General features: G+C 48.5%; 1 protein-coding gene and 2 gene segments (V, D, J or C); 1 reads left to right on the forward strand and 2 right to left on the reverse strand.

Moving 5' to 3' along the window:
- LOC122470393 overlaps positions 1-18,885 on the reverse strand; it is a 644,196-nt gene that overhangs the window by 337,379 nt on the left and 287,932 nt on the right.
- The window catches only part of LOC122470388, a 901,179-nt gene that overhangs the window by 319,630 nt on the left and 562,664 nt on the right, over positions 1-18,885 (reverse strand).
- PRAME (PRAME nuclear receptor transcriptional regulator) lies at positions 568-12,967 on the forward strand. 5 transcript variants are annotated; one of them, XM_043557915.1, is made up of 7 exons: positions 568-1,146; positions 1,845-1,893; positions 2,516-2,646; positions 8,328-8,391; positions 9,642-9,961; positions 10,385-10,993; positions 12,079-12,967. In XM_043557915.1, exons 4-7 carry the CDS (start codon positions 8,359-8,361, stop codon positions 12,653-12,655), a joined length of 1,539 nt encoding a protein of 512 aa, XP_043413850.1. In that variant the 5' UTR covers positions 568-1,146; positions 1,845-1,893; positions 2,516-2,646; positions 8,328-8,358; the 3' UTR covers positions 12,656-12,967. The 5 variants fall into 5 exon arrangements, with proteins under 5 accessions (XP_043413850.1, XP_043413851.1, XP_043413848.1 ...); XM_043557916.1 differs by having other exon boundaries at positions 2,537-2,646; XM_043557913.1 differs by lacking the exon at positions 568-1,146 and having other exon boundaries at positions 1,680-1,893.

Below are 18,885 nucleotides of genomic sequence, written 5' to 3' on the forward strand. Positions count from 1 at the left end.
CCTCACAGGCATAGGGATATCTGGAGGAATGGCAAGATAGACCCACAAAAACCACCCAGCCTTTACTTCCCTGTTACTCTCAGCCACCAGGACCTTCCTGCGGCCTGTGGTAACAGATTTAGGACCCTCTATATGACCAAGGCACAATGCCTGACCCTACCTCCCTTTCCAGAAAAAACACAATCTCAAAGTGTGAGGAGGTATAGTCCCTTAGGCCAGTGTGAAGGAGGCATGGGGCCTCCCCCTTGTACTTATTTTTTTAAAAATGTTTATTTATTTATTTAGAGAGAGAGAATGAGACAGAGGCAGAGAAAGACTCTCAAGCAGGCTCCATACTCTCAGCATGGAGCCAGGGCTCGATCTCACGACCCTGAGATCGTGACCCGAGTCGAAATCAAGAGTCCTACACTTAACTGACTGAGCCACCCGGGGAACCCCTTGTACTTCCTTTTCTTTTTTTTAAAGTTTATTTATTTTGAAAGAGAAGGTGAACAGGGGAGGAGCAGAGAGAGAGAGAGAGGGAGAGAGAGAATATCGAGCGGGCTCTGTGCTGCCAGCACCAGAACCTGCAGAGCTAGATCTCACTAACCTTGAGATAATGACCGACCTGAACCAAAACCGAGATCAGGAGTTGGACGCTTAACGGATTGTGTCACTTAGGCGCCCCCTTCTTTTTTTTAAATTGAAGTACAAGCTACCTCCGCTTTGCTCTTAACCCCTCTCTTTTCACCGGGAAAGGATCCTCAACCATCTGGGTCTTGCCATCTCCCCAGAAGCCCGACTTTTCTTCTCCCAAACGGACTGACCGGAAGCAGGTGCTCAAACCAGACACCGGCCTTGCAAACACAGGTCTTGGAACCATTCGGGCTGCCAGATCCCCAGTGCCCCCTGGTGACCCCTGACGCACAACCCCAAGGGTGAAGGGGCCACAGCGCTGAGAGACGCCGACCACCAGACCACGGGTACCGGGCGGTGCCTATCCATCCCTCCTCGGCGGCCTTGACCTCCCCGCTTCTCACGACCGCCCTCCCACATTTTCAGCCTTCTGGTCTAGTCCTGATTTTATCAAAAATTATTTGTTGCTGAAAGAGAGGAAGCCTGCATTTAGGAGTAGTGAAAGCTGAGATCATCCGAGGACTGGGGGAGGTAAGTAGTGCAAACCCAAGAATCTGGCTTCTGAAAAAGCTCTGGAAAACCAAATTCGGGGGGGGGGGGGAGAGACTGAAGAAAGCACACCCCAGAGAGAGGACGATCTAATCAAACCCCAGCTGGGGTCTCCTGTGCCGCAGGGGTTACATAAACGGTAAAGTCCAGGGAGTAGGAGGCATTGGAGTGGCCAAGGGCCAAAACATCTTTTCTAGCCACGGAGGGGGTAGTGGGGCGAGAAGCCTCGCTCAGGGCCCCGGCACCCCACATCCCGCTCCGGGGGGGGGGGGGGGGGGAGTTCCAGGCCTCGAGCCTCTCCTCCGTCCCAAAGGCCTCCTTCATCCCACTCCAGCCCCATCCCCCACTTCCTTTACCGCATCCGACCCTCCGTACCCCGTGGAACCCACCCTTATCGTCCCCATCTCTCATCCCCCACCGCGACTCTGGTTCCCCCCACTCTCCCACCTCGCAGCCAAGTGGGCGTGGCCACAGGCACCACCCCCTCCCCATCTTGCATCCTCTCTAGCTCATTAAAATAAACCCCTTCTGGACTCCCTGGGCGACCCCACTCGTGATCCTAAGATCTCGTGAGATTTTGCCCTGGAAGGAAAGAGAAACCGGGATTGGTCAGATAAGGCTGTTTGCGGAGGCTGAGCTCAGTGCAGCTTGCTGAGTCATTGCGCGTCCTTTCCCTCCAGCCTCTGTGCGCGGGAGACCTCGTGGCCCAGTGCGTGGTCTGCAGAAAACGTAAGTTCAAGCCCCGGATCCTCCGCTTTCTCTTAGGGTGACCTTGGACTAATCGCTGGTTAGCACCCCCCCTCCCCCAACTCCCGCCCCTATTTTTTATCTGAAAAGTGAATTATCAAAACGGAGGGTTGGAGTGAAGACCGAACAACATGCTCTGGCTCAGGTCAGGCCACGTACGCCACCTGCTTCGTAAAAGTGGCCGTGGTTATGAGTCTCAAACGTAATAATTCATCGAACTCGGGCGTCTGCGTTTATTGTTTGATCTCATTAGCTGGATGGGTATGCACTTGAAATGGAGTGGCTTTTCTAGGAATCTGGCCCCTCTGGAAGTGCCAGGGTATGGGGGGACAGAAGAAGGGGCAGAAACGTGGTCTGTGTCTTCGCGGGAAGGGTTGCTTTTGACTGACCACAGGGTCTGCCACTCCAGATTGTGCTCTGGTTCAGCTCATGAGAAATTGGTAGTCGGATTTGGAGATTAGAGGGTTTCCCGCCCCCCCCCCCCCCATTGGGCAGGACCGGGTCTCAAGTATTCAATTTCCTCAGCAGTCTTCGCTGAGATTTTCATAGGAGCCCGTGGCTTGCTCAATACATGTGTTAACACACAGCCTCTTTGTTTCTCGAGCGTTTTGGTTCTTGCTCTCAGACTTGGGTAGATAACAGGTGACTGAGACGTTAGGAGACCAGGGACACCAAGTATTGGAGGACCTTGAGGCCGGTCTGAGCCGGACCACAGTGGACAGAAGACATCTTCAGGTAAGCTGCCCCCCCCCCCCCATCTTAGGTGTCTGGAAAAGCCCTGTTGTTCCCTCTGTTCTTATCTTGGAGGAGCTGGATGGAGTCTGCATCTTGAGGCTGCTCAAGAGGGGAGGAAGATGCAGGAGCTTTTATTTTTTTCCCAGTCATTTCCCCAGTGGAGCATTTGTCCTGTTGCTTTCTTATTAGAAGGAACTGTCTTGTGCTGGGGGCTCCATTCCCAAAGCCACGGTAATGTTCACAACCTCTGCTTGGGGGCAGGAGCAGGGCTGGCATCAGACCCTAGAGACTTGACTCCTGTTTGGTGTCAAGCAGGGACGGAGTGGGTGAGCCCAGGGAAGTTTTGGTCTCACTGCCCTGTGGGCTTGGGCCACTGGGGGTAAAGGGACACTCCTTGAAAGAGAACAATAATAGTGCCCAGTTAGTGCTCCAGACAAATCCCAAGATCAGGGAGGCCTATGGTCTGACTTGAAACTGGAGAAGGGACGGAGGCCCCGGACAACCTCATGCATTGTGTCAGGTAGCACATGGGCATCCTTGATAGCAAGATGCCTGGCTTATAAGCCCAGAGTTACCGTGGCCTCCAGAGCAGGAAATGATGACCTTCCATCCCAGAGCCACAGATACTAAGAGTGTCTGTGTCAGAACACGCTGGGACCAAGACCCTGAGAGGAGGAGGACCTGCAAAGAGGAGAGGTCAAGGTGAAAGCCATGATTCCAGAGGAGATTGGGGCAGAGGGGGAGAGAGGGGTCAGCCCCGGGCGACCAGAATGTCTCCCCTCCTTAGTGTCCCTCACCTGTGCAGAGTGCTAGGAAGATGAGCAGAGCAGAACCCAGGCCACGGTGGAGATGTCGCAGAGGTCTACTTCCTGTGGCGCCAGCGCCGCCCTGGGCCCCCCTTCTTATCCCCTGCTTCACATGTGGCAGGGACCTGCATGTGCCTCTGTACCTCAGATCCTGTGGGTGACACCCCATCAGTGAATTCTCTTACTTGCTCCTGCCGAGGGTGTGCAGGGGAGATGGGTTCTCGCAGGAGTTGTTCTGAGCCTGTCTCAACCAGAGAGACAGAGCTGCTGAGCAGAGGTGCCTCTAGACAGTGAGCTCAGGCCTTTGCAGATTTCTTCCTGGGAATATTGCACCCCTCCCAACCCATCCTTCTGGATGCCTGACAGGACCCACAGACTCAGCTGGTACAGACCTGCTGACCCCATGAGTGGAATGTTCCCATTCTCAGGTGACTTCTCCATGCTCAGCACAGAGCCCGACACACAAGGCTCGATCTCCCAACTGTGAGATCATGACCTGAGCTGAAAGAAAGAGATGCTTAACCCACTGAGCCGCCTAAGCATCCCGACATTTTATGTCTTGAGAAAGTAGAGGCTAGAAAAGTGAACTGCTTTGGTAACTTCCTAAGTTCTACCAAACACGAGGAATTCTTTTTACTCATTGTTGTGATTGAGAATCCAGCTTCAAGCGCACAGTCCCCATCTCCCGCAGAAGTGTAAAGGGAGATTACAGCTATGACAAAGGGTTGAAGATACCCCGGGGGAACTGATCCTGGCAAAAACCTTCACACGAAAGGAATTCTCTCAAAAATATGTCATGGCGTTGAAAACACGAAGGATAAGATATCGGAAGCCTCCCCGAACTTAGAAGGCAGCATGATAGTTTGTCAGGGCACAGAAAAGATGCTGATTCTGTACCAAAAGTTATAGGAGAAGAACCATAAGCAATGTTAAAACCACTTTTGATACTTTTTTTTTTTTACAGAGAAGGGATTTAATTTTTAGTGTTTAAAATCAGTGTACTAAATAAACAGTAGTTTTACTATTTTATTCATTTCTTAACATACTTGTAACTGATAGGAAGAATTCTTAATGGGTTAGCAAAAAATAATTTTTAAATTGCCACAGAAAAGCCATAACTTTGCCTGTGAATTGTTAAGGTGGCTTTGCATAGTTTCATCTTGCATGGTCACTTTTATGGCCCTGTTCTACCACACAAAGCAAAGTCAACCTGTGATTAACTTATTTTTCAGCTTGCTGCTTTTTCATTTGCTTACTCAATAGAATGCAAGATCCGTGACGCTCAGTAAGTGTTTTTGAGTAAATCACGGATTGAGAAGAGAGGATGTGTCTGGGTATGGGGCAAGGGGCCAGCTGGTCCGGAGACATCCCTGTGAACATGCTCCAGTGCCTCCTGTCAGCCCTCAACTTAGGGCATAGGGGATTTTTCCCACCAAGTGTGAGGCCAGTGTCCCTGGAACCCCAAGGATCATTGCTTCCTGTCCAGTGGAACAAATCCCAGTGGAAAGTGCCTGATAGCCTGATGCATCTGGCTTTACTGTGAGCTACCATGACCTTCTTATGGCTTGGAGTCCAAGATTTGAGGGTCATGGGGCGCCTGGGTAGCTCAGTCGGTTGAGCGTCCAACTTCAGCTCAGGTCACGATGTCACGGCTTGTGAGTTCAAGCCACGCGTCAGGCTCTGTGCCGACAGCTCAGAGCCTGGAGCCTGTCTTCGGATTCTGTGTCTTCCTCTCTCTCTGACCCTTCCCTGCTTGCGCCCTCTCTCTCTCTCTCTCAAAAATAAATAAAACATCAACAAAAATTTTTAATAAAAATAAAAAGCAAATAAAGATTTGAGGGTCAATTTGGTGACAGGGACACAGTTCCAGACCCCATTCTCTCTCCCTCCTTCTCTCTCCCTCTTTCTCTCTCTCGCTGCCCCCCTGCCCCCACAAAGCACAAATCTCAGTCAGTTGAGCTGTGATAGGTAAGGAGGCTGAAGAGCAAAATCCCAAGGAGCAGCCCAAGGGCTGAATGCCGAGGCTGGGGCCCTCACCTTCCCTCTAAATCTGTCACCTTTGCATGCAGGAATTGGCTTGCCACTTTCTCTTCCTCTCCCCATACTCTCCATTTGTCTGATTCTGTGCCCTTGGTCTGCAGTGACATGCAGGTGTGCACATTCTCACACACACACACACACACACACACACACAGCCACTGGCACCTTACTCAGGTGCACAGTGTCTCTAGGTGGTCTCAGACATGTCTCCACCCTTTAAGGGACACAGCTCTGTGGGAGCCAGAAGACCTGGCCTCCTGTTATGCTGTCATTTCCTCCTCTCCCTCCATTCTGGGCCCCACATGGGATGCTCTTGGCCTTTTCCTTTTTAGTCCCTTCTCCTGCCACCAGTCTAGAATGAGTCCTCCCCCACTGTGCCTCCAGAAACACTTCCTTAGAATTAACTGGCTAGATCCAGAGTGACCTGGACGTTGGACAGGTCCTCACTGGCAAGGAAGAAAGGAACAATCCCGTGTTTAGGTCTAGATGTCACCGGATTTGTTGAGTACAGGAAGGGGCAGGGAGGGCCAAGAGAGAGACCTTTAATTTTTAAAGACACAGAGGGCAAAATATTTCAGGGTAATAAGAGGTGTGACTCCAGGGGAAAATGTTGAAGACGTACTGGATGCCATGTGGAATCTTGTCTACCCGAGGGCGTCCTCAAGAAAGCCTGAGAGGGACTGACCCCTGTATCAGGACTGGGCTCCCAGCTTCTCATTAGCCTGGCACCCCTAAAGACCAGTGGAGTTGGGGTCTTTCTCTGGAACTCAGGAAGTGTCTTTTGGCATTGCTGGGGGCCTCTTGGATCCAGAAAAGCAGTTGGGTTTATTTTCTTTCTTCACCTTGTGGCTTGTCGTGTCCTCCAAGATAGTGCTCAGTAGAATTGAGGAAAATGCCTTGATTTCTGTTGATACCAATGGAAAGGTGTTCCCCAGCATTGTAGCCACTCCCCAGGCTCTAAGAGAGGTGGGTTCATGTGCCAGGGACACGGAGTAGGCTTGCCCAGTTGGCATAGAAACATTCTAAAGACCCCAATAAGATAGATGCTGTGGGATCCTAGTTGGAATTCTGTTGACTAGAAGGGGTGGGGGCAGGGCACCCACCCTGACGAGCCCAGGGGCTTCTCTGGCCTGTATAGCAAATGAAGACCATGAGAACGGGTGACCAGGATGCAATAGGAACATGCCTCAAATTCATGCCTTGGCCCTGGGAGTTGTCCGGAGCCAGTCTTGATCCTGGGCAGGAAGGACGGTCTATCTGTATGTGCTCTTGGTGCCCCTGCCTCCAACCCCACAGCGTGTCCCCTGGTCCAACAGGCTTCTATCTATGTGGAGGTGAACAGAGGAGTGTCCCTTGCTTCACAAGGGAAGAGTGTTTGGTTCATACTAAACATCGTTAGATCTGAAGGCAATGGTCACTCCTGCCCCCTTGGATCTGGATACTGGGATCCCACAGACACTTCCCAAACTTGGACTTCTGCAATTTTTCCTATTTTCCCAAGGTCCAGGTGAAGTCTGTCATCAGGCCTCTCTAACATTGAGATTGTCTGATCACTTGGTGGGGCAGATCCATCCAAACCCCTCCTCTGAGGGTGTCTACCAAGCTAATCCCTGTGTAGAGTTGAGTCCCGGATTCACTGGGCTAAAAATAAAATCACAGCGAACTTTAAATTTTCTGCAAAAGTTATTGAGGGTACTGGATGAAATGTTCCAGAGCACCATTTCTGTGTCCAGTGACAGCTCAATAATCAGGGACATTTACGATTATCTTTGTTGCCAATTTCAGTCTCACAGCTCATTGGTAGCGGTGATTGCCTAGTGGCTAAAATGCCAAGAGAGCACATTCCAGTTTAACCCTATTTTATGCAGACGGGTAATAGTAATTTGGAGAAAGCAGTCTCCATGAAGATACTAAAATGGAGAACATCGTGGAGAGAATCCCAGTCTCCTTGCCAGTAGTATATAAGAATTGTTTGGGCATCACCATGCAAGGAGTAAAGAATAGCCTGGAGAATTCTTTATGGGGGGAGATGTTCTCACTCTGTGTGTTCTGAAACCACCAATGTGTGATCCAACCCAGCATGGGAATCATCTCTAAATTTGGCAGATCCTTAAATGTCAAATATAGCTTCAAATTTTGTAGGGAAAGGTGTTGGTATTTGTGCACAAAACCTAATATGGAGAGTGGGTGAAAGTTTTCCTGTTCCTAATGGTGCTTTCCCAGCAGAATGGGAGTAACTAAGAAGCTTAGGGACAGAGTCAGAAGGAGCTTTTTGAAGTTGCATTTATATTAGTTGTTTCCTAGGATTGAGGAAACAGCAGTTGTCAATATATACCTGGGAAGGGGCCTTTGGAGATCACATTTAGGGCCAAGGCCCCCGTGAAATGCCTAGACCTGATCGGCCTTTGAAAAGTCAGGTTCTGGAAGAGGATACCTGAGCCTAAAGAGAAAGTCTTCTGGTGGCAGCTTCTTGATGACGAGGCTATGTGTGTTTTAGCTCACGCTTATTTCTCTCCCTGCCTCTAAGACCCCTCAGTGGCTGTCAGAATTGGACTAGTCCTGTCCCCAGTTTGGTTGCCAGTACTGTTCAAATACCCAGCCCCTCCCTTCTTCTGGCCAACCCCTGGTTGTAATTCTGACCTGAACTCCTTCAGGGAAGCCTTGACTGTCAAAATATGGAAGACCAACAATTCTTCAATTGTACCACTGTTCCTTTGTGAATAGACACACAGTTTGTGGTTTTAGGTAATACAAAGTTTAAGTGCCTATGTGATATTCTGGAAATTTATTTTATTTATTTTTTTCTTTTGGGACAACACCACTGTCTGCATAAAGCTGTCTTAACTCGAACATTTGAATTTTTCTGATGTGGCCAAAACTCCCCCAAGTGTACCTCCAGGTTGGTTTTCTTTCTTTTTCTTTCATGAATGGGGCATATGATTCAGTCAGTTGTATAGAGAAAGTCAGAAACCCAATCTGGATTAACTGGATGGAGATCCAGTGATAAGATTGTGCTTTCAGTTGGAAATTGAAATGTCAGCTAGAATTTGAAAAGGGGGGGTGAGGCCAGAAAGACCTATAATATTGCTTCTGAGGAGCCAGCCGAGAGACCCAGAGGTCTGGAGCAGTAGAGTGCCGCCTGAAGTCCGAGCCGATGGTCCCCTGCGCCATGCCCCATCGTGGCGAGGCGGCAGCCGCAGGCTGGGACACTGCCATCACACTGCCCTCAGCCATGTCGTATGAACGAGTAGGCTTTGCTTTTGCCTCGGAATACAGTTTAGCCTTAATCTCAAACCTTTTGATTTCTGCTTTGGTGTCTAGGCCATTTTACAGACATTTACAATATTTCTTAATCAAATAGCTTTTTTTTTTGGGAAACAAAAGACATCTAGTTAGTTGGACTTTTTTGATGATGTTTTAAATTTTAAACATTTAGTTTGTGTTTGGCAATTATAGTTCATAAAATTTATTGTTTTGTGATTTTACTAGTTAGAGCTTTGTTTTTTAGAAAAATAAACTAAAAGCTTGAAAAATATTCCATAGGAAAAAAAAATACTCCATAGAGTATTTTTAAAAGTGGAGGCTTTGTTCTGAATATGAGCTGTAAACAAAATGTTTCTCTAAACAAAATGGTAATTTTCTTATTTGTAGGAGAGACATAATAAAATCATTTGGGGAATAGTGTATTTTTTTCATCTCCAACTACCACATGTTTTAGAACATTGTTATGCCACTTTTACACTTGAAAATTTTTTAAATGACGTAATGGTACTTATTGTACGGACGTTCTTTAATCTTTCCCGTCTGGGTTGATTGTTAGAGCTGAGGAGGGGGTTATGCTGGGCCACGTGGCATTCCTTGTTCCTCTGTACTTTCAGTCCTCAGGTTATAATCATCAACTTTTCTCAAAAAAGGATGGGGCCAGTGGTTATCTTGTTCTCCCATCAGGGCCTGGTAAGATGCTCATTCTGGCTCCCGCACAGGCAGAACTGTGGCTTTGCAGCCACCTAGCAGAGAATGGAACTGGGGTAAACTGAGGACTCCCCAGTTATTGTCAGAACAGTGATTTTGGCTTTGAATTCATTTCTCAAGGCTGGAGGGATAATGGGGTTGCTCATACTTAGCCTTGTTCCCTGGATGTTTCGCCAGGATTCTTTTCGGAGCAGATTCATCAGGATGAGCCTCCCGGCCCCACCCAGACTCGTGGATCTGGCAGGTCAGAGCCTGCTGAAGGACCAGGCCTTGGCCATCGCTGCTCTGGAGGTGCTGCCCATGGAGCTCTTCCCACCACTGTTCATAGCGGCCTTTGCTGGGAGGTACAGTGAGACCCTGAAGGCGATGGTGCAGGCCTGGCCCTTTGCCTGCCTTCCTCTGGGGGCCCTGATGAAGGAGCAGCAGCCTCACCAGGAGATCTTTCACGCTGCACTGGATGGACTCGACGTCCTGCTTGCCCAGGAGCCTCGGCCCAGGTGAGGGTGATCCCATAGCTTGAGAGGGCCCTCGGGGTCCCAGCTCTTGCTTGGGGTCAGGGAGAGGAGAGTACAGGGCCACAGGGTAGGCCAGAGGCTTCTGCTGGTGCCAGTGAGGAAGCTCAGAGCTGTCTTGGGGCCATTGCTGGGATCACTCTTGGAACAGGCTGTGCACACATAGAGCTGATTGAGATGCAGAGGTGACCAAAGAAGCATGTGCCTGACCCTTCTTCATGGCACTTAAAGGTGCTACAAGTGGGGAGCGGGAAGGATCTCAGTAGCCCAAGGAGACACCGACATACAGAGTATGGACTAAAAGTACAGGCCAGATGTCTGGGCCTCGCCTAGATTCTGAGACTCATGGTCGTATTCCCTGTTGATCTGACTGAAAGCTTCTCGGTCTGTCTCCCATCTTCCCTACAGGAGGTGGAAACTTCAGGTGCTGGATTTACGGAAGAATGCTCATCAGGACTTCTGGACCGTGTGGTCTGGGACCAGGGCCAGTATATACTCCCTGTTGGAGCCAGAGGTGGCCCAGCCCGTGAAGAAGAGGCGAAAAGTAGATAGTTGCAGGCCAGGGCCCAAGCAGACCTTGGCTCCTGTGGAGGTGCTTATCGATCTTTGCCTCAAAGAAGGCACCACTGATGAGTCTCTCACCTACCTCATCCAGAAAGTCAAGCAGGGCAAAGGTCTGCTGCACCTGTGCTGTAAGAAGCTGAAGATTTTCGCCATGCCGATGCAGAACATTAAGAAGATCCTGAAAATGGTGCAGCTGGACTCTATCCAGGATTTGGAAGTGAATTGTACCTGGAAACTGTCCACCCTGGGGAAGTTTGCTCCTCACCTGGGTCAGATGGGCAATCTGCGTAGGCTCCTCCTCTCCCACATTCACATGTCTGCCCACTCCACCCCCACGAAGGAGGAACAGTGTGTCAACCAGTTCACCTCTCAGTTCCTCAGGCTGCACTACCTTGAGGAGCTCTATTTGGACTCTATCTCCTTCCTTAAGGACCGCCTGGACCAAGTGCTCAGGTGAGGGATGGTGAGGTTTCTTGGCAGACGGGCACAAACCCTTTTTCATTCCAGTAAACAGTAAGGGGCATCTGCCGCGTGCCTGCCGTTTGACAGTGCCGGAGGGCAGGAGTCACTGAAGGTCCACACACGGCCATGATGTCCCCATGCATGTTGTCACATAACCTCCCAGATGAAGGTTGGAGGTATGAACTAGAATACACACTCCTCGAAGGGACTCCTCACTAGGAATCTGTATATGGGGGGTTGGGGGCAGGTGAGTGTGCCTTTGAGAATTCTTCCTGAGAAAACGATGCCTGAATGATGATGGTCAAAACTAACTTAAAAAAAAATAACTAAACCTGAGGGAGTTGATGAAGGGAAAGCGTATCCCGACGTGAGGTTTCAGATCGCAAGCTCTGTGCTCGGCAGCTTTGACAACGCGAGCCTCTCCCTCCAAACCTGCCTCCCATCCCTGGCAGTAAAGGGTTGCTCTGGGTTCCACGTCCAGAGGAGATGCCTGATTCTGGGCACGAGTGGGAGGGAGCAGAAATGCGGAACGGTGTCAAGTCAGATCCTTCGGGCCGCGTGCTGCCAGACCTTGCCCACGTTAGCCCTTCACGCCCATTTCCCATTGGCCTCATGCAAACAGGTCCCAGTGACGGGTCTGAGCAGCAGCCAGAAGGAAGCCTGCGTTGAAACCATTTCTAGTCCTGTGGCCCAGTACTAGATTTCAGTGGTTCCCTTCCTTATTTGAGACATGGGGCCGGGCTTCCCGTTTGAGTGCCTCTCGTTGCTCCATTGATCCGTGCTTACAACACCTCTGAAGGGCGTGCTGTGTTCCACTTGCCAGCAGAGGGGATGTTTGAGGTTTCGTTCACTTTGACCAAGTCACCCAGCACATAAGTGATGGAGAAAGGACTCCACTGAAATATGGATTGACTTGAGTGCCTTTTTTCCGCACTCGGCATCCTGGGGCTTGACCATCGGCTTGACCATTGGGTTTTGGTGGAGTGGGCCTCTCTTCCCTCGAGGCCTGGGTCATCCCCACGTCCCTCCGCCTGCCACCTCCATCCTCTAGAACTAACTGCTCTGTCTCTTCCCAGCTGCCTGAAGACCCCCTTGGAGACCCTGTCAATAACTAACTGCCTGCTTTCGGAATCAGACTTGACGCATCTGTCCCAGCACCTGAATGTCAGTCAGCTGAAGGACCTGGGTCTCAGTGGGGTCAACCTGACCTGTATGAGTGCCGGGCCCCTCCAAGTTCTGATAGAGAGAGCCTCTGCCACCCTCCAGGACCTGGACTTAGATGAGTGTGGGATCATGGACTCCCAGTTCAGTGCCATCCTGCCTGCCCTGAGCCACTGCTCACAGCTCATGACTTTCAGTTTCTGTGGAAACCCCATCTCCATGGCTGTCCTGGAGGACCTGCTTCACCACACCGTCGGGCTGAGCAAGCTGAGTCACGTGCTGTATCCCGCCCCCCTGGAGAGTTACGAGGATGTCCGTGGCACCCTCCACCTGGGCAGGCTTGCCCACCTGCATGCCAGGCTGAAGCAGATGCTGCAGGAGCTGGGGCGGCCTGGCATGGTCTGGTTCAGTGCCAACCTCTGTCCTCATTGTGGTGATAGGACCTTCTATGACCCGGAGCCCATTCTCTGCCCCTGTTACATGCCTGTGTAGCTGGATGCATGTATCCCAGGCCTCGTTCTGGGCACTTGGATGCTGAAGCCCAGGCGTAAGTGTTTCTTGACGGAACACAGAAGCCACAGTTTGAGACACCTGCCCAATGTGAGCAGCGAAAGGAAAGGTGATCGGGGAGGGGGGGATGTTGACCTGGGAGTTAATGGGATCTTCGGGGAGACGCATTTAGAGCATTAGAAGTATGAATCTGAATTTCTAGAGGGAGATTCGAGTTTGGGAGGTAGATGTGGGAGTTATCCCTGAATGGATGGTCGTAAAGCAGTGGTCAGAAATAAAGAGCCTCGATGTCAACCATCTGGTGTCCTCTGTGCTACGTTAAGCTTATTCTGCAGTTTAAGCCTTGGGAATCTGCAGTTACTGATTAAACAAGAAGGTACGGCATCTGTGATGCGCAAACGCTAAACAGGGTGAGGTTCGGCCCCAGGAGTTCACGGCACCATTTGTCATTCCTTCATTTGGCTCTTGTGTCTGGTGCATCTGTTACCTTCTCACTTACTTCCGTGGCTATTTAATTGGTCAACACACGCACGGTGCATCCTCAGGGCCCAGAACATACTAAGTGGCCAGTAGTGCACTGGAGGAAAAGTGCTTTTCGGAGGCTCCCACTGGTCACTCTGCCAAGGCTCTGTACTCGAGCACTCCTCACCAGTGGATCCAATGGATCCATAGTTTCCATCCCTGGCCTTTGGATGCACCAAGATACGGCTTCACTGTGCACAAGTCAGGTTCCCAGTACTAGAGGGGACATCACCCTGAAGATGAGTCAGAGCCTTTGGGCCTCACCAGCCCATGACTGTCTTCCCACCCGGGCTAACCCTTTATAGAATTCAACTAACTGTGGTCAGTAAAAACATCTAAATTCCTTTTAGCAAAATAAGATCATGTAGACCTACGACATTGGTTTAATATTTGATTCCCACATTAAAAATATGACCTGTGTTTGTGGGGCTAGGTGATGTCAATGCAAGATTGACCACCTCCCCAGAAAATCTGCCTTCCTCCCCATCAAGGTGGTAAGCCAACCCTGACCAAGGAAGATGCTGTGGATTTGGGTTCCAAGAGTGAGTAAACCCTTACCAAGCCCTGGGGTGCACTTTGGTGGAAGCTGGTATATGTCTGACTTTGGAATTGGGGGTGTGTAGGGCCACCCTGTGAGACGAACCATCCAAATGAAAAGAAGATGTCCTACTGTGGGGTCAGACCCCATGCTCAATGGGCAATTGGCTCTCCAGTGAGCAAGAAGGCTCCCTGTCCTATACATACCCTGCGTCCTGGCCCTAGGCTTCCTCATCTCCCTCACTGCATGGGCAAAATATTTTGGGAGGCCACACACTAAGGCCCGGGGCAGGGCTCCATCTGAACATTTTCTTGAGTATGAGGAAGTACTCTGCTCTCATTCCAGTGCCTCTCATTCAGTGCTAGCACTCTGTGTGTGTGTGTGCACGCACTGCTGTCTTTGCTAGGCATCAGCAACTTCTTATTTTGCCACACACACAACTGGCCCTTCTCCATTCTCCTCCTGTAGCAGTTACCCTGTTCTGCCTTCCATCCTCCTACCCTACACCCTGTAAGAAAGAACCAGAAATGGGCCCATCAGCTTATGGGACACACGTTGCCATTTCCGAGAGAATAGAAAATGGAGAAACCTGTATAACCTGTATGTTCAAAAAAAGGGGGGGGTCAATAAAAGGCCTCACCTTTTCCTGACGTGCACCCTGTTTCAGCGTCCCTGACATGGACCCTGTAATTACAGGGACTATTCTCCAGAATGGGAACCAGCAGCTTTGGGATTTGAGAAAAAGCATACGAAATAGACTGTCTTAGAGGAAGAGCAAAAAGCAGAGCATCACGTGACCTCAGCATTGGGTTCCTCAACCACAAAACAGAGACAGTAATACTCCAAAGCAGCCTGGTGAGATTTACCTATGGGGCTAACTTAATGCAAAGCACTCATAGAAGTGCCCTGTTCATGGATGGCCCCGTGCAGGAGAGTGATATTTATAGCTGCCCAACACGGTAAAGGAAGAAAAAAGTCAACACTGCATCTTGCTTTTCTTTGTTTTTTAAAATTTTGATAGCGACCTGGGGAGGGGCAGAGAGAGATTGAGAATCCCGAGCAGGTGCTGCACTGTCAGCACGGAGCCTGATGCAGGACTCAAACTTAAGAACTGTGAGCTCAAGACCTGAACCCAAATCAAGAGTCAGTTGCTTAACCTACTGAGCCACCCAGGCACCCACTACATCTTGCTTTTATTTTATTTATTTATTTTTAAATTTTTTTTAATGTTTATTTTTGAGAGAGATAGAGACAGAATGTGAGTGGGTTAGGAGCAGAGAGGGAGACACAGAAGCAGAAGCAGGCTCCAGGCTCTGAGCTGTCAGCACAGAGCCCGATGCGGGGCTTGAACTCACGAGCTGTGAGATCATGACCTGAGCCGAAATCGGATGCTCAACCGACTGAGCCACCCAGGCGCCCCTGCATCTTGCTTTTAAAGCAGGGTGCCCTACAGTCAGGACTCTGTTTGGCTTGGACACCTCATCTGAGAGATAAATCTGGCAGGATTATTTACTCGGAATTTAGACTTTGCCATAAAAGTATTCAAAGAACATAGTACCAAGGCAAAGAGGTTTTTAAAAGTTGGGTTTATCTGGAGAGAGTCCTCATCAGTAAGGATGGCCATACAAGCTGTACGGGGAGGTAGTGACTGCTGGTGGCAGGGGGCCCACATAGATGGAGGCCCCATTGGGGGACAGAGGAGTCTCCAGGTCATTAGAAAGCAAGCAGTGGGAGTATGGTGCACACAGAAGGTTCTTGGGTATTAATTCACCTCGGAGCTGTCTGCTGTGCACAGAAGGTAGATTAGATTTAGGGCAGCTGGGGAATAAGAGCATGAGAGGGAAGAATGTGGACAGAAAAGATTCAGAGCACAATCTCATATAGCAAGCCTGGGAAATCATCGAGAGGCCGAAAAGATACTGAAAGATGACCCAAGGCCTAGGCAGAATGAAAATGTCTAATAATTCTCAGAGACAGAGTTGGGGAAAAGAGCTATTTTCTAGTGCTAGCAAGAAATGTTGACTTGACCCACAATCCAGAAGAGTATTAGGGATCCAAATCATTGGTACTACTACTAAGGGTAAGGATGCAGTGGCCATACAATTAGAAAGAGAGAGAAATAGCCCAGACTCTACCACCGACATGAAATCATTATGAAAAGCATATTTTCATCACCTGACCAATCTCATATTTTACTGGTGATCTGGGGCCATGAAACTTAAAAAAGGAATCAGCTAAGCAATGGAAGGCCCCTCAGGCTGAGCTGAATTCTGGTTTGAGATTCATTTGCTACTCCCAAGAGAGAACTTCAGCATGAAGAGGAGACAAACCTGAGGTTCTCACAGGAGGATGTTGGTCCAGACATTTAAGAGTTGGAGAGATTAATTTAGAAAGAGTAGAAGAACAAGGAGAGGTGACCCGGTATTTGGATAAGCAGAATTTAATATAAGATGACAAGGTGGGGCCTCAGAGGGCTGGAGCACAAAGCCATTGCTCACAGAACTTTCTCCAATATTTTCTTCAATAGATCTTCCAATCTCTAGAAAGACAGAGCAGGGACACGAGTCCCTGAGTCTGTGTCATGGGCAACTGCAGACTATGGAAATGCAGGCCATCAGCACTGCGTGGATCCTAAACGTGCCAGAGTAGGTTTCAAATGAGATGCACAAATGCCTGGTCGATCCTGGTGTCTGTCAAACCTCTGCAGGCCCTATTCACTCATGGCCCTGGTGAGCACCTGTACAGCTTTCTTCTAGTCCCCAGGCTATTTGACATTTTGAAAATTAATAAAGAGAAACTTCACTAAATGAGAGGTCCCCCAGAAAGGGGACCTCTCATGCCTAGGATTTCTTGGAGCCCATTGCACGCCGCAGACTCAACAGGAAGAGACCTACCTTCTAGTCCCAACAGGAAGAAGAGGATGCTTTACTACCAGCAGCAGGAGGAAGGAAGATGTTCTCCTCCCCGCCCTTCCCCATCCCCTCCCTCCCCTGCAACAGCCCAGCCAATGGGAGACAGTCCCCACTCAGCCAATGAAAAGTCACTATACTTTTAACTCCTAGTTTACTCCAATGGACTTTTGTTTATAAAAACCCATCCCAGCACCCACCCCACCTTTCCTCTATATAAGAATATGCCTCTGCTTTGTTCTCCAGACTTGCCTATGATTTCACCACAGCGTCCTTGTCCTGGATTGCAATTCTCTGCTATTCCCAAATAAACCCATTTCACTGATAAAAATAACTGTTTCTCTCCTTCCTTCCTCCCTTCCTTTCTCTTCTTTCTTAGTTTATGTATTTATTTTGAGACACAGAGAGAGAGTACAAGCGAGGAGAGGGGCAGAGAGAGAGGAGAGATTCCCTAGCAGAGCCTGATGTGGGGCTCAAACCTACGAACCATGAGATCATGACCTGAGCTGAAAGTAAGAGTCAGACTCTTAACAGACTGGACCACCCAAGCACCCTGCACTTCAGGCTGCTTGAGAAAACTTGGTTAATCATGATAAACGGTTAGTCACTTAAGTGAAAAAATTAGGCCAGTCTATAATATAAATTACATTGCTGAGTTTTGCAAGTTGAATATTCTATATGAAATATGCAATGGGCTCAATTGTGTTCCCTCAAAATTTGTATGTTGAAGTCCTAACCCCTAGTACTTCTGAGTGTAACTACATTTGGACATAAAATGATGTCGTATGGGTGGGCCCTAATCCAATATGACTGATGTCTTTATAAGAAGAAAAGATTAGGGCACAGACACCCTCAGAGGAAAGACCACATGTGGACATAGTAAGAAGGCAGTCATCTGCAAGCCAACGAGAGGGGCCTTAGGATAAACCAACCCTGCTGGTCCACCTTGACCATGGACTTCTAAATCCAGAACCGTGCAAAAATAATTTTCTGTTATATAATTGATCCATTCTGTGATAGTTTGTTATAGCAGCCCTGGCAAACTAATACATGATGTTTGCTGAAATGATTCAAGTCATTTCAAAAATACTAATGGGCACTTTCGCCCTTGACATCAAGCCAGCTTAATTCACCAGGGGGAAAAACAGTTCAATACACAGAATTTTGTTTCTATCACAAGGCACTGATGTGGTGGTAATGGTAATGGTAATGATGTGGTAGTGAAAACAATAATTGCATACCAAACATAACAAGTGCAGCTCTTTAGTTATCTATTGCTACAAAACACAGTATCCCAGAACTTAGTAGCTTAAAACAACTATAAATATTTCTTACTTCACACTTGCTGAGGCTTAGATAGGTGTTTCTGTCTCAGGATCTTTCATGAGGGTACACTATGAGGCCAGCATTACTTTGATTCCAAAACCAGACAAAAACCCACTAAAAAGGAGACGTACAGACCAATTTTCCTGATGAACATGAATGCAAAAATTCTTAACAAGGTACTAACCAACTGGATCCAACAATACATTAAAAGAATTATTCACCACAATCAAGTGGGATTTATACCTGGGATGAAGGGCTGGTTCAATATACACAAATCAATCAATGTGATACATCACATTGATAAAAGAAAGGACAAGAACCACATGTTCCTCTCAATAGATGCCAAAAAAACATTTGACAAAATATAGCATCCTCTCTTGATAAAACCCTCAAGAAGGTAGGGATAGAAGGGTCATACCTCAAGATCATAAAAGCCATATACAAAAGACCCACTGCTAATATCATCCTGCATGGGGAAAAACTGAGAGCTTTCCCCATAATGTCAGGAGCACTACAGGGATGTCCACTCTCACCACTGTTATTCAACATAGTATTGGAAGTCCTAGCCTCAGCAACCAGACAACACGAAGAAATAAAAGGCATCCAAATCAGCAAGGAGGAAGTTAAACTTTCACTTTTCACAGATGACATGATACTCTATATGGAAAATCCAAAAGATTACACCAAAAAAACCCCTGCTAGAACTGACCCATAAATTCAGCAAATTTGCAGAATACAAAATCAATGCACAGAAATCGGTTGCATTTCTATATAATGAAGCAGCAGAAAGAGAAATCAATGAATCGATCCGTTTTACAATTGCACCAAAAACCATAAAATACCTAGGAATAAATCTAACTAAAGAGGTGAAAAATCTATATGCTGAAAACTATAGAAAGTTTATGAAAAAAAATGAA

Source organism: Prionailurus bengalensis, chromosome D3, assembly GCF_016509475.1.
Source record: "Prionailurus bengalensis isolate Pbe53 chromosome D3, Fcat_Pben_1.1_paternal_pri, whole genome shotgun sequence".
NCBI classification, from domain to species: Eukaryota; Metazoa; Chordata; class Mammalia; order Carnivora; family Felidae; genus Prionailurus; species Prionailurus bengalensis.